The sequence below is a fragment of the Marmota marmota genome, unplaced genomic scaffold (genome assembly GCF_001458135.2).
Source record: "Marmota marmota marmota unplaced genomic scaffold, marMar, whole genome shotgun sequence".
Taxonomy (NCBI): domain Eukaryota; kingdom Metazoa; phylum Chordata; class Mammalia; order Rodentia; family Sciuridae; genus Marmota; species Marmota marmota.
The window spans coordinates 6,623,050-6,636,730 of NW_026000102.1; the positions used below are offsets into that span (position 1 = coordinate 6,623,050).

The 13,681-nt window shown below is 59.5% G+C and overlaps 2 protein-coding genes across 2 annotated transcripts in view; one reads left to right on the forward strand and one right to left on the reverse strand.

Annotated features, from left to right (window-relative positions):
* The window catches only part of Lrrc47 (leucine rich repeat containing 47), a 9,195-nt gene extending 606 nt beyond the window's left edge, over positions 1 to 8,589 (forward strand). The window contains 7 exon segments of the mRNA XM_015501479.2: positions 1 to 17; positions 3,756 to 4,214; positions 4,757 to 4,873; positions 5,573 to 5,688; positions 6,337 to 6,439; positions 6,672 to 6,761; positions 6,866 to 8,589. The exon segment at positions 1 to 17 is cut by the window's left edge and continues 207 nt beyond it. Of these exon segments, the coding sequence (XP_015356965.1) occupies positions 1 to 17; positions 3,756 to 4,214; positions 4,757 to 4,873; positions 5,573 to 5,688; positions 6,337 to 6,439; positions 6,672 to 6,761; positions 6,866 to 7,114 (1,151 nt within the window). The 3' untranslated portion in view covers positions 7,115 to 8,589.
* A 2,094-nt stretch (positions 8,590 to 10,683) lies between these two features.
* Smim1 (small integral membrane protein 1 (Vel blood group)) lies at positions 10,684 to 11,271 on the reverse strand. Its single transcript, XM_015501480.2, has 2 exons — positions 11,094 to 11,271; positions 10,684 to 10,844 (listed from the first exon to the last, which is right to left on the reverse strand). Exons 1-2 carry the CDS (start codon positions 11,201 to 11,203, stop codon positions 10,718 to 10,720), a joined length of 237 nt encoding a protein of 78 aa, XP_015356966.1. The 5' UTR covers positions 11,204 to 11,271; the 3' UTR covers positions 10,684 to 10,717.
* Between the last annotated feature and the right edge of the window lie 2,410 nt (positions 11,272 to 13,681).

Consider the following 13,681-nt stretch of genomic DNA (forward strand, 5'->3'; position numbering starts at 1 on the left):
ACCTGGCCTCGCTCAAGGTCAGCGGGGGCCGCGGAGCGGGAGGGAGCCCGGAGGCCGCCGCCCGCAGGGACCCAGGCGCTCCGGGGTCTCCCGCGGGGCGTTTCGAGTGTTAGCCGACTTGGCTTCTCCTTCAGGTCGGGAGCAGGTGAAGAGAGGAACCCGTGTCCAAGTTTCTCGTATTTGTGAACCTACTGAGCCCCAAAGGAGTGGGGGACATCAGTCGAGGCACAAACATCTGAAAGAACTGCAGTTAGCATCATAGGCATCACGCTGCACACGGTGTCTCACAGGACCCCGGCCACTTCCTTCTGAGGTTGCGGTGGCCGGTCAGGTTTCTCTGAAAGCCCAAGGGCTTGCCTGAAGCAAACAGCTCTGGGTAGCTCCCCAGCCCCAGCACACTGCCCGGCCCACAAGTGCCCATTAAGTCTGTTGAGTGCCATAGGCGTCCAGAGCCACAGCCAACTCCATTCTGGGTTTTTTTCTGCATCTTCCCTTTTCGTTGGTCCTGAGCAAAGCAGTCCTGCATTTCTTCTTCCTCCTGCTTCTCATCCTTGAGTTTATGGAACAGTTTCTTAATGAAAGGTGTATACTGTTTAGCGACTGAACTTGCAGGGGACACCACTGCTGAACGGGGCACTCCTCTTGCAGACATGCTTGTGTACAGACGCATCTGTGCATGCAGTGGGGGGTGAGGAGACAGGCAGGCACTTAGCAGAACCACCTGGCCTTGCTGGCGTTCCTGAAAAGCTGTGGGTGTGTCTCCTGAGGTGTCCTGATCCTCTGGAGCTATCGTGTTCCTCTGCTGCTGAGGTTGACACTGCACACTTGTACTGTCTGCTCTACCTGCAGGCTGAGAGGCCTGTGTGGCTCCTGGAAGGCTGTGGAGCCAGGTGTGCCTCCCCATGCAGAGCCTCAGGCTGTGGGCACAGTCAGTGACTGCCTGTGACAGTCACAGGGGCCTGCAGATGGTTGTGTTCAGCTGGCTGCAGGCTGGGCCTTAAGGCTCAGAGCAGGACTAGCATCCTGCCGTAAGGAAAGCCCAACCCAGGACAGAACACCAGGAGTACCACTTAGTTAGGGAGCAGAGTAGCAGCACGGAGGCTGCAACTTGTCCACTCCTTTCCTAGTTGGGGGAGGGTACAAGTGCATGGGCTCAGGCAACAGGAAGACCCTGACCCTCTTCCCCACCCCAGCTGCTGAGACAAGGAAGCCAAGGAGCTGGCTGCCCCCTTCTGGGCTTTACCTCCTCGGGTAGCTGCCTGCCGATGGGCCTGGCTTCATCTCCCTGGCCTTGGACCCATTTAGCTCGATTTCCTGGGGGAGACCCGAGAGAACCTGGGGTGGCCTTCGTCCTCTTCTTCCCAGGTTCTGTGACCCGGTGGGTTCAGTGCCAAAGTTGTGGAATGGAGCATTTCATTTCTGCCTGCCTGCTTCTAAAGTGGCTACCACCCAGGCCTGTGGTGCCGCCAGCCGGGGCTGCTGGAGCAGACAGGGCAGCGCCTCCATCAGCACAGGCCCCCTGGGGATCTCTCCTGCCCAGGACCAGTCTCACTGGAGCTCACACAAGGACTCCTCCTCCCACAGTTTAGTACAGAGAACTTCAGTTTGGGGCATGAGGTCTATTTTCTGGTTTTCTCAGTTGCTGCCAGAGATGACAGGGCTCACTTGGGACCTGGAGAGTGCAGGTTCCCTCAGCCACCTAGTTGGGATCCCTTGCCCATTGTGGCTGTCGGGGCCAGGCTGTGTTCTGCAGGAGGAGCCGGCCCTGGGTGCTGTAGCAGGTCCAGTGAGGCATCTGGAGACCTGCACTCCAACGCAGCTTCCAACTGTCTGCGTTATCCTCCAAGGGTCCAGAGGCCCCTGCTTCCAGTGGTGCCCACTCTTGAAGCCCGTGCCTTTATTGCCATCATGAGGTTGTCTTCTTAGTGCCCAGAGCTGGGACAGACGCAGTTTGGGAGTGGAACTAGCTGTGCCCTCCTCAGCAGCCCCACAGTTTCTAACTGTGGCTCTCAGCATCTGGGCCTTTGCCCCCTCAGGACTCCAGCTGCTGCTGTCTCCCTCTCGCTCTCTCTCCATAGGGCCGTCCAGTAGATCCTGGGCTACCATCCAGGCCCTGCTTCCTGCCCAGATGTGCTCTGTGCGGTGGTGGTTGTCTCTGGAAGACCCCACTGCCCCAGTGTGTAGGTACTTAGTCCTTCCTGGGGAGCCCTCAGCCGGCTGCTGGCACTGAGCCCTGCACTACTGGGCTTGCATTGCTCCTCTGCTGCTCTTTCTAGGTTTTAAGTCACGTGTCTTTCATCAGTGGAAGAGGAAGCTTGCGTTCAGCTGGGATTTTGTGGAGTGACGAGGTTTTATTCTACTGGAGTTCTCTGGTACTTCCACCAAAGCCCCTTTGAACAGCCAGAAGCCTCCATGTTCAGCATGTGCCGAGCAGGCTGTATACAGACAGACTGCTGCAAGCTGACTGTCAAACCCCTTGCCAAGGCACAGAGGCTCCTGGGCTGGCCCCATCCTGCTTTAGACCAGCCCCAGCTCCTAGTGCTGGAGTGGGGAAGGCGGGGGCGGTGAGCCTTAGAACCCTGCTCAGAACCAGGGCCTGCTTCCCGTGCTGCCTGCTAGTGGTACTATTAGTGACACTTGAGGGGCCCTGCCTCCAGTGGAAATGGCTGCCAGGGTAGGTGCCCCACCCAGGCCTCCCTGCAGAATGGAAGAAACCTGGGGCACAAGGTGAAGGTCAGGCATCTAATCTTGGGGTCCAGGATCGAGTGGGAAGCCCCATACCCCAGATGGGCTGCTTTCAGAACAGGCACAAGCTGCCCATGTCCCCTGTGGGCCACCTGTAGAAGGTACATGTGAAACTTCAGTGGGTTTTGTATTTAAATAAGAGATCTCATTACATCCGAGCAGAGGCTCCAAAACCTGAAAGAATCCGAAATCCTAAACACTTCTGGTTCCATGCATTTGGGACAAGGGACACCTGTAGTGACAGTTATATTAGATGCGCTAATCCAGTTCATTGACCGTTCTGGGGCTGCCTAGTTGGGGCCTTGGTGGCACCCCAGTCGCTCCAAGGGACACCGCATGTTAAGGCTTAGGTTCTAGCATCCGTGAGCAAAAAAGGCCCTCCAGGGCCACTGCTAGGCCCGTACTTGTCAGGAAGAAGCACAGGGCAGGGCGGGCCTCTTCACCACCTGCCACAGGGGAGGGGAGAGGCTCTACACACAGGTCCTCCTGTGCCCCCTCCAGTGCCGAGGACAAGCCATGAAGGTGGAAAGGGCCTTGCGCTCGTTCAGGGTGTCAGTGTGGTGGCCCCGACACCTTTCCTGGGTCCTCCATCGCTTCAGTCCTCCCTCCCGGAGAGGCGGTCAGGGTTCACCACATTTGTTGTTGCCCTTTAAAAAAAAAAAATAGCCCCCTGAGGGGAACTTTCTCTGGGAAGAATTACTGGTTTGTTCCTGAAGCAGGGTACATCCCCAGCCAGGTCCCGCTTCCTGTTCCCTTTTCCTGCCACTTAATGATGGAGCCTGGACCCTGGAGCAGTTGTCACAACCTTAGTGAAGCAGGACGAGTTCTCAGAGGTGCTGTCCTGCCGGCCACTCCCTGCTGGAGAAGCACCGTGGATTGGTGCTGTCCTTGCAGGTTGCAGGGGTGGGGCGGTCATTGCTGGGTCTTTCTCGCTGACCCAGGTGCCCGTCGTGAGAGCCCGTGCACAGGTCCTCTCCAGCTTGGCCAGTGTGCTGTCTTTCTCTCTGCAGACCCTGGATCTCTCCAACAACCAGCTAAGCGAGATCCCTGCTGAGCTGGCCGACTGCCCCAAGCTCAAGGAGGTCAACTTCCGAGGAAACAAGCTTCGAGACAAGCGCCTGGAGAAGATGGTCAGCGGCTGCCAGACTAAGTCCATCCTGGAGTACCTGCGTGTTGGCGGCCGGGGCTGCGGCCGGGGCAAGGGCAGGGCAGAGGGTGCTGAGAAGGAAGACGGCGGGAAGAAGAGGAGGGAGCGGAAGCAGAGGCGGGAGAGTGGCGAGGGGGAGGAGGAGGCCACCGATGCCGCCAGGCTGCTGCTCAGGGTCCTCCATGTCTCTGAAAACCCCTCGCCCCTGACAGTCAGAGTGAGCCCCGAGGTTAGGGACGTGCGGCCATACATCGTGGGGGCTGTCGTGCGGGGCATGGACCTACGGCCCGGAAATGCACTCAAGCGCTTCCTGACCTCCCAGGTGGGGGCACTGGCTCGATGCATGGGGTGGGTGTGGGAGGACATCCCAGGGCCACTGAACAGCTGGACAGGCGGGTGGCCGGCCTCTGCGTTGCTCCGGGACTCAGCCTTGCAGTTCGTTCAGGCTGCTGGCTGAAGACAGTGGGTCTTGGGACTCCACCCGAGTCGCACATGGAGCTCATGGGAGGTGCTCGGGTGCCGGCCAGCCCTGTTTCCTGGGTGGTGTTTTGCTGTGAGTCTGCCCAGCTTTTAAAATAAGAGCCCCTCCTTTCCCAAGGGAGGCTTCTGGGCAGTTTTCCTCGTTGGCTTCTGGTTTTTCAGCCACAAGTTTTAGTTCAAGGTGGGTTCTTCAGATGCATGTTCTAGAATTAGAGAAAGAAACAAGGCCCCAGGGAGCAGATGAGGCAGCTCTGCTGTCCCTGCTCCCTGAGAAACGCTCAGCAGGTGAGGCACGGACAGGTGTGGGGCCTGGGCTGGTCAGGGCATGTGGACACCTGGGGTGCCGGGGCCACTGAGGCCTACAGTCTCACTGTCGTGTTGCAGACCAGACTCCATGAAGACCTCTGTGGGAAGAGGACGGCAGCCACCATTGCCACCCATGACCTGCGTGCCCTGCGGGGACCCTTGCTGTATGCCACTCGGCCACCCCAGGACCTCAAGGTACCTTCACTGCCCACTCGGTCTGTGTCTCCAGGTTCTCCTTGGTGTCCTTCCACATGATGCAGTGCTGACGGCTTGAAGCCAGGCATTCCACAGTGGTCAGCATGTGCAGAGTGGAGTGGGGAGCATGCCTGCTGCAACCACTCTTGGAGCAGCTGCGGAGCTGTCCAGACTCCTGGGGGGATGGGACTCTAAAGAGGTCTCCTTCCTTTGTTCACTTTTACCCAAAAGTGCCACCGTGGGCCAACTTGAGTGTGAGTTGTCAAATCAAGGTGCCGCCCTGGTCTGTTTAGTTTTGTGCATTGCGCCTGTGTCCTCAGCAGGTGGAGGGCCTCCTGCCCAGGCTGTGTGTCTGACCTAGCTCCCTCTGGCTGCCAAGTGCCACCTCTCTGTTGGCCTTCTGAGGCCCTGCGTACTTGGAAACAGTTGTGCTTTAGCCGGGTTAGAGGAGAAGCCCAGCTTCAGAGGAATCTGAGCGTCAGGCACTCAGGTCCCAGTGGGGTGGCTAGAGAGACCGTTGCACACAGGTCCTCACAGTGACCATGTGGGGCTTGGCAGGCAGGCTCCTTCCTGGTCAGTGTGATTTCCACTCGGGCAGCTGGGCAGCTCTCTGGAGGTCAGCAGGGGAGGGTGGAGGATTACTGATGCGTAAATGCAGTGGGCTGTTGTCCGAACTGCCTCTGGGTTTCTCCCTGACAGATTGTCCCCTTGGGGCGGAAGGAAGCCAAGGCCAAGGAGCTGGTGCGGCAGCTGCAGCTGGAGGCTGAGGAGCAGCGGAAGCAGAAGAAGAGGCAGAGCGTCTCGGGGCTGCACCGGTGGGTCCGCCAGCTCCGTGGGCATTTCTGGCCACCACTTGGTCAGCTTATTCCTCAGCAGGTTCTTAAAGCTGCCAGAACTTGAGTTTTCTCCAAGGTGTAGAACAGAAAATCAGTCTCCCCAGACTTCCCTCAGAAAGAGATGTGAGGCCCTCTCACCTGCGTGGACCCAGGCCCGTCGTGGGAAGTGGCCTGCTCCAGGGGGAGTTGGCAGGTGCCGGGTGTGGATGCTTGACAGAAGCAGGGTGGCCCCTGGGACAGGACAGGATGTAAATTGCCAGTCAAACCCACAGCTCCCTCAGCCTCGGGCACCGCTGGGGGGTCTGTTGGCAAACACAGGTGCGCGGCCGTCTGGAGCAGGCAGAACTTGTGCCTTAGTGGTGTTTGGTGCGTCTAGACGACTTTCCAGTTTAATCCAGTTTAGCCTGTTTGCACTTTACAGTAGTGCTAGGTGTCGAATCCAGGGCCTCGCCTGTACTAGGCAAGCCCTGCACCTGACGCACAAAGCCCTGTTTATTTTGTTTTGAGACGGGGCCTCCCTCAGTTGCCCAGGCTGTCCTCCTACCTCAGCCTCCCGAGTCAGTGGAATCAGGGCATGTGGCCAGTTTAGCTTTTAGGTGCCTGTAATATGTCTTCCTTCCCATGCAGGTACCTTCACTTACTGGACGGGAAGGAGAATTACCCTTGTCTCATGGATGCAGACGGAGATGTGATTTCTTTCCCACCAATAACGAACAGTGAGAAGACAAAGGTAGGACGGCACACGGGGATATGGGTGTCTTCCTAGCGGCTCCGGCACCCTGTGGAGATGCAGACCACCAGGCACAGGCCCACCCTCCCTGGAGCTGCGGGCTACCTTGGCGGTGGGAGGCCGGGGCGTGGTTCAGGGCCGCTCTGCTCTACAGCTCTCTCCTCAATGCCGTGTCGGTTGCTGGCGTCTGCTCTGGATAACTCTGTTCTTTTCTGGAATCTGACCTTTTAAGATTAAGAAGACGACTAGTGATCTGTTCTTGGAAGTGACCAGTGCCACTAGTCTGCAGATTTGCAAAGATGTCATGGACACCCTCATTCTGGTGAGCCCTGCCCAGCCTCGGGAGAGCGTCACTGTCCGTCCTTGCACAGCTGCCTGCAGGGGCCCAGTGGCCTGGGCCACCTCTCATCACTTTTTCCTTTTCAGAAAATGGCAGAAATGAACAAATACACTTCAGAAAATAAAGAGGAAGGATCACTCTCGGATACGGAAGCTGATGCAATTTCTGGACAACTCTCAGATCCTCAAGTGAATCCTGGTGCTGGGAAGGATGGACAGTCCCCCCTGGTGGTGGAGCAGGTCCGCGTGGTGGACCTGGAGGGGAGCTTAAAGGTGGTGTACCCGTCCAAGGCTGACCTGGCTGCAGCTCCTCCCCATGTTACCGTCCTTCGCTGACAGGCCAAACTGGGCTCAGGCCACCAGGCCATCCGTCGCGTGCGCCTGGTTTTACGGGGTTTGTGAGTGACGCTAAGTTATTCAGTATGTTCCCACCTCCGTGTTGTTAGGTGTGTCTTTGTTTGCTTTATCCAGTGATTCTGTTGTAAAGTGATGGCTGTGTTGTCTTCACAACACTAAACTGATGTTGCAGGTTTTCATGGAATTGTTCAAATACCAGAAGTAGCTACTCAGCATGTTCCAAATCATGCAGGCCCACTGAGACCCTGGGATTGGTGTGAGTATGCCAAAGTCAGTTGGACAGCTGGTCAACATGCGTTTAACTGAACTGCAGTTATTTTTCTATGATGTAGTCTTTCTAAGTCATTTTGGGCCAGTAGTGCCAGAATGTCATGTTTTCCAGCTTACATGACTTTAATCTTTTTATTTAAAGGAAAAAAAAAAAGTTTTTTAAACACAAATTTAGAACAAGCAGTGTTTTTTCTCAGTGTTGGCTGGTGGGGCGCCTGACGGCTGTGAGCTATACGGAACCTTCAGGATCAGCAGCCCCAGGTCTGTGGGCTCTGCACAGCTGGGACGGGAAAGGTGGGGTGAATGGTGGCTGGTCATCGTTGGCGCAGCAGCACCACAGCTATGGACAGCTGTCATACCTAGCCCTAGAGGAATGTGGAGCGTGGGTGGGCATATAGGACAGCTCTGTTCATGAGCTGTCAGTGGTCCCTGGCCTGCTAAAGGGCATGGGCGGTGACCAGAGAAGGCATCATAAAGTTCTAGCGTCAGATGAGTGGCTTCCCGTGTCGGGCCTTCAGGTGGGTTCCGTTGTGAAGGCTGTTTCGTGTGTGGGTTTATTGCCTGGCACAGGCACACCCTCCCTGGAGCCAGAGTGCTTGGCCCAGAGGTCCTGTGGCCTCACTGCTCGGTTCTGGCTGAGGAGCAGCACCTGACACATCAGCATCTTATTTCATGATACTTCTTTTGGTAGCGTTTGACATAAGGGACAGTTTTTCTCTCACGGAGGAGACTGGTGATTTTTTTGGAGGATTTGCAGGAAACCCAAGGTCCCTCCAGGTGGGTTCCTAACAAAGGTGGGTGGCTCCAGAGCTTAGAGGCATGAGCTGGCTGCCTACAGCTCCAGCCCAGCTGGCCAGTCCACCAGGCTCAGGCTAATCCAGTGGCCAGGCTGGCTACAGTGGGCCTGCAGACCATAGCTTTCCCTTGGGGCCTGTCCTCCCAAAGCCTGTGTCACGCCTGTGTCAATGGCCCTGCATGTGGTCTCATGAGTCACTGTCAGGCCATCAAGGCTGCTGGGGTGTGTTTAGCAAGGGTTCTGACCTGCTAGGAGGCCCAGGAGAGCTGCCTTGACTCCCCAGGCTGCTGAGGACGCAGCCGAGTACCATGAGGTTTGGAGTGTTCAGAGGAAGTTTGTCCGACACCGTCCTTGCCTGGCCATCTCTAATAAAACATTTCCTAAGAAATGCCTCCATCCGTGCTCAGTGACCCTCTACTACTGCTTCCAGAGGCTGTTTGTGGAGGTGCATAAAATCCACGCTAGCCTACAGTGGCCCACATGGGGAATCTGGGAACCAGGGCCCATGCAGTTGCTCCTGGCTGTCCCCACCCATAACTGGACCCCACTGGGGCTCGCCCAGGCAGCCACTCACTCGGGCCAGTCCAGCAGATCTTCCAGGAGGGGGCAGAGGGACTGCTCTGCAGGGTCCTGTCATGCTCTCCCAACTCTCCGAGGCCCATAAAGCCCCAGAACCCAAATTCATGACCACAAGGGTCAGGGAGGGCCTGGAGCCTGGGGTCACTTATGGAGGTGGCCCGGTGAGGCTGTGGGCACCAGGGTGCTGGCTGGAGTCCCTAGGCTGAGTGTCAGGGCTGCCAGAGGGTGAGCTAGGGCCATGGGACTGGCTTTGGGGCGCAGGGCTGGGCCAGCTAGCGAAGCCCCGTTGCTGCCCTTCCTTTGGTTCCCAGTTGGTCCCCTGTTGCAAGGAAGGCACCTGCCCATGGGCTGTCCCTCCTGGCACCATCTGCACACTACTCCTGCCCAGGGCCAACAGCCCTGGCCCACCCCAGACCTCTGGAGCAGAGTACTGACCCAGCAGCCTGTGCCCCTTGCCACAGGGCTCTAGGGAGAGCCTCCAGCCGCTGCCTCTCCTCCCCAGCGTGCAGCCAGGCAGCACTGGGTATGGCTGGGGGTCTCTTGGAGCTGAGGCCCAGGGCCACTGGAGTGGACTACTGCAGGCTCCCGTCGGAGGGTCATTGCCTGGAGAGGCCTGTGGAAGAGCCTCACCCGTTCCTCAGAGCCCTAGCAAGGGGCATGGGAGAGCAGGGAGACCAGCTGCACCGGCCCTCCCCAAAGCTGGGCAAGGTCTCCCTCCTGCCCAGCTTGGCCGGGCCCCTCTGGTTTTAGGAGTTTGGGGGGTGGGGGTCCAGCCTGGAGGTTGGCAGGGCCTCAGCCTTCTGATTCCCTGACCACAAGCCCGTAGCTGCTCATTGTCTCCCACTCTCAGCCCGGGCAGGTGAGACCACTTTCCTGCAGGGACGCTTCTGGCAGCGCCCTTGGTGGCACACACTGGCAGAGCACACAGCCCAGGAAGCAGGAGCAGGTACCAGGAGTGACGAAGGTTCTCAAGGTGGGCAGCAGGCCCCAGAGCAGCCGGGGCCTGGCCCATGTGTCAGGTGGACGGAATAGGACCAGCCACATCCTGGGCTCAGGCCTGCCCCTGTGTCCCTACAAGAGGATTCATCCAGGACGGGACACATTTCAAGGCCAAGAGCCAGACAGGATGGTAGCAAGAAGGCGCAGCAAGAGAAGCAGGTCCTCCACACAGTCCTGGCCGCGAGTCATGCCTGGCCAGGCGGTGCCTCCTGCTGTTGGTCCAGCAGACCTGTGATGACTGCTCTGTGCCAGGTTCCTGGCCACACCAAGCACTGGAAAGAAGCAGGCCCTGCTGGGGCGAAGCCAGCCGGTGGGCACACCACCACCATCCTCCCGCAGCTGCCCTGGGAGCTGGGTTGCCCAACAGGGACCTTGTTTGCTGAGGGGCCCACCCCACTCTACACAGGAAGCCTCTGGGGCTGGTCTCCACCCCTCAGGACAGGTGCACAGGGGGCCACCGTCCTTGTCAGAGCCTCCTTGCAAACCAGGAGTCAGGCCCAGAGAGCACAGGGCCATGCGTCTGCACTTCCCCATGGGAGGACCCCCATGGTCTCTAGAAAGCACCCCCACCCTGGTCTTGACGAGGGAAGCCCTTAGCTAGGGAGGACAGCTGCCCAGGGAACTCTGGGGATTTGGCCAGGCTGACAGGGCCCAGTCTCCAGCTCTGTGTGCCCCTGGGTAGCTGCCTGTGAGGGACGTGGCCCATGTGCTGGGGCCACGTGGCACATGCATCCTCAGCTGTCCACCTGGGCACTCCTGGGTGGGGCCCGTGACAACCATGCACACTAGCATTTTCCTATGCCCGGATGCCTATGAGCTGGCTCTGCCCCTAGGTCTGTGTCCCTGTGCCTTCAGGTCCATGTCCACGAAGGGTTCTGTCCCTCCAAGCCCAAGATCCCCGGCGTTTGTGGTCAGCCTGGCTGCGAGGGGGGCAGCCTTTATTTGCACTTGTGCACGTAGTAGCCTGTGACATAGCCCAGGATGAAGGTGACCCAGAAGAGGGCCACTCCGCCCAGCACCTTCATGGCAATCCCCAGCCTGCCTGAGCACAGCTTCTGGGCGACCCTAGGGTGACAACCGCTGGGAGGTGAGCCCCAGGCCAGCCCTGGAGGGGCCACCCAAGCGAGCTGGGGGAGGGAGGGGAGGAGGACCTGAGGGAGGGTGGCCAGCGTCAGGAGGGCCAGGTGAAGGGAGGCCTGGGTACTCTGCTAAAGCCGGGAGATGCCCCATCCCAAGAGCCCACCCAGTGGAAGGCCCAGGGCTGTGAGCACGTGAATGGACAGGTGGGAGGAGCCTTCTCCCAGAGCCTCTCACCTCCTGCCACAGGAGGCCTCTTCTGTGCTGGACACAGCAGCCATGCTGACCTCGTCCCTGCTGCTGTCGTCCCACTTGCTGTAGTGGACACTGCTCTCGTGGGGCTGCATGCCGTGGTGCCTAAGCTGGGCCGGAGGCAGAGCTCTGACGTCACCCCAAAGCACAGCCCCTGCAGGGCAGTGGCCAGGCCTTGTCTGGGCTGCAGTTAGGGATGGTCTTTCTGCAGGGAGGAGGGACACTAAGATGGGCTGGTCTCACCTGACCTGTCAGGGTAGTTTAGTAACTTGCCCAGGGTCACATGGGGAGGGCTAGGCCAAGCAGGAATTCCAACCCAGGAGGCTGAGAGGCTGCCCAGCCCTGCCCTCAGGAATGTGGGCCCTGTTTCCTCCCAGAAGGGCCCCCCTGGGGCATTGGGGCCTGGCCTCCACAGTGCATTTATCAAGGGAGACCAGCACAGCTGGTGCTGCCCTCAGGGATAGGACACTACGGCCAGCTCCTGTGGCTGATAACTGTCTCCCAGCCCTGCCAGATAAGGCCCCAGGGCTGACCTCTGGAAAGGCTGGCTAGGAAAGGGATGGAGCAGGGGCCGTGGCTGGTACAGCCAGGCTGTGGGGGAGGAGGCCTAGTAGCCTCAGGCAGGACAGCAGCTGTGTCCTCTGCCCTTCCCCCACCCTCTGCCAGGCTTGGGGGTCCAGGGGCTCCAAGAGCCCTGGCAGGTCGGAGGGTGGAGGGATGGCTGGGTGCTGGAGCAGGCCACCCAGCTCCTGCGGCTCTGCCTTCTGCAGGACTGTCTTGCCCTCCAGCACTCAGCCCCGTCCTGTGCCCCAGAGACAGGGAGGAGGGCTGGGACTGAAGTGGAGGGCCTGTGGGCACTTCACAGAGCACCCGGCTGGCCTCTGGCCTGTTCTGACCTTCTGTTACCTACCTAAGCGGGGTGCTAGGTAACCTGGGTGCACAGCAGCTGAGGGCCCTACAGTGGGAACGCTCAACCTTCTCTGGGCTGCCCTGCTATCCTTAGGCTGCTGTCCCGTGAGGAGACAGCCCCAAGCCTCGGAATACCCAGCTGTCCAGTCCCCAAAGCCTCCAAGCCTTCAGGTGGGAACTCTGCTGGGGCTGACGCTCAGACCCACAGGGGCCAGATGTCACTGGAGTGCCAGTTCTGCTTTCTGAAATGTGTCAGGCAGAGGGGTTGTGGTCCTACGCTCATGCCTTACTCCTAGTGGGCAGAATCAGTCTTGTTTCAGGCAGCCATGTTCTTGCTCCAGCCCCAGATGTCATGAGCACATCTGGGTTGATCAGCTTAACAGCCCTGGTCGCCAGGGGCAGGCAAAATGCTGGGGGGGGAGGGGGGGGCTTTTGCTTTTGTGAAATTAACAGCCATCTTCTTCCTCCCTTGATGTGATGGCTGGAGCTGTAGCAGCTACCCTGCAACACTAGCAGGGAGAGTGCTACCTCCACAGCCACCCCACCTGCCCACTCAGGCTTCTCTGGGTGCCCAGAAGAGTGCGCACACACACACCCAACCACCCCAGCAGTAGATTCCATCCTGGAATAGTAGGATCCTGTTATTTGCTGACTGGTGCAGGACACGTGGCTCCCAGGTCATCTTGACTGGACACAGCCACCAGCTGCCGATAGGCGGGGTTCTGGAGGGCTTCCCTCACTGGGTGTCTGTCCCCACAGGCACAGGGAGAGCCAGAGAAGCCTATCAGGGGCCTCTGTCAAGCCCTGGGGCCTCAAGAGGTTCCACCAGCTGGTGGGGCAGGAGTGAGCACAGGAAGTCCTCCGTGCAGCACCTGCAAAAGTTAGACTGGTCCCCCAAAGCACCTCTGAAGACCCCACACTTACAAAGGGCACGTCCTGGTGGGGCTGAAGCCTCTTGGGTACAAAAAACTGGTCAGGGCCCGGCCAGTGGTTCCCACCTCTGGGTGCGAGTTGATGTGTCCAGCCTTAAATAAATAAAACAGAGAAGAGGAGAGGGACCCTGCTAGGGAGTCACTGTCCCTGAAGTTGTCCCCAAGCGCCACCAAGAGCTGGGCAGGAGTTGAGGCCCCACAGACAGTCCGCGGTAGGGCCAGGTCTGCCCTCCACGTGCACAGCGATCCTCAGGCCAGGGAGGCCGAGGACGAGGCCTTGGAGGGCCTCGGAGGGCCGGGGGCGCGCAGTCAGGCCCGCTCCCTCCCTCGTCCGCACCGGACTCTGCAACTTGATCCCCCACGTCTCACCTGCGCCCGGCACCAGGGCTGCTGCGCGCTCGGCGGGAGGCTTCTCGGCCTGGCCGGGGCGGGCCGGGCCGGGAGGGGCGGAGCCGAGCCCAGAGGGGCGGGCCGGGAGGGGCGGAGCCGAGTCCAGAGGGGCGGGCCGGGAGGGGCGGAGCCGAGTCCAGAGGGGCGGGCCGGGAGGGGCGGACGTGGGAGGGGCTCAGGTCGGGCTCTTGCTGCGCCGCCGCAGAGGGCACCTGGTCCTCCCGCGGCCCGGCGGCCTCCCGAAACCAGAAGTCCAGGAGCGGAGGGATGGGAGGAGTTCTAAAGCCCCCACCCCAGCCACCAAGGAAGTGGCCCAGACACCTGCGCCCATGGAGATAGCAG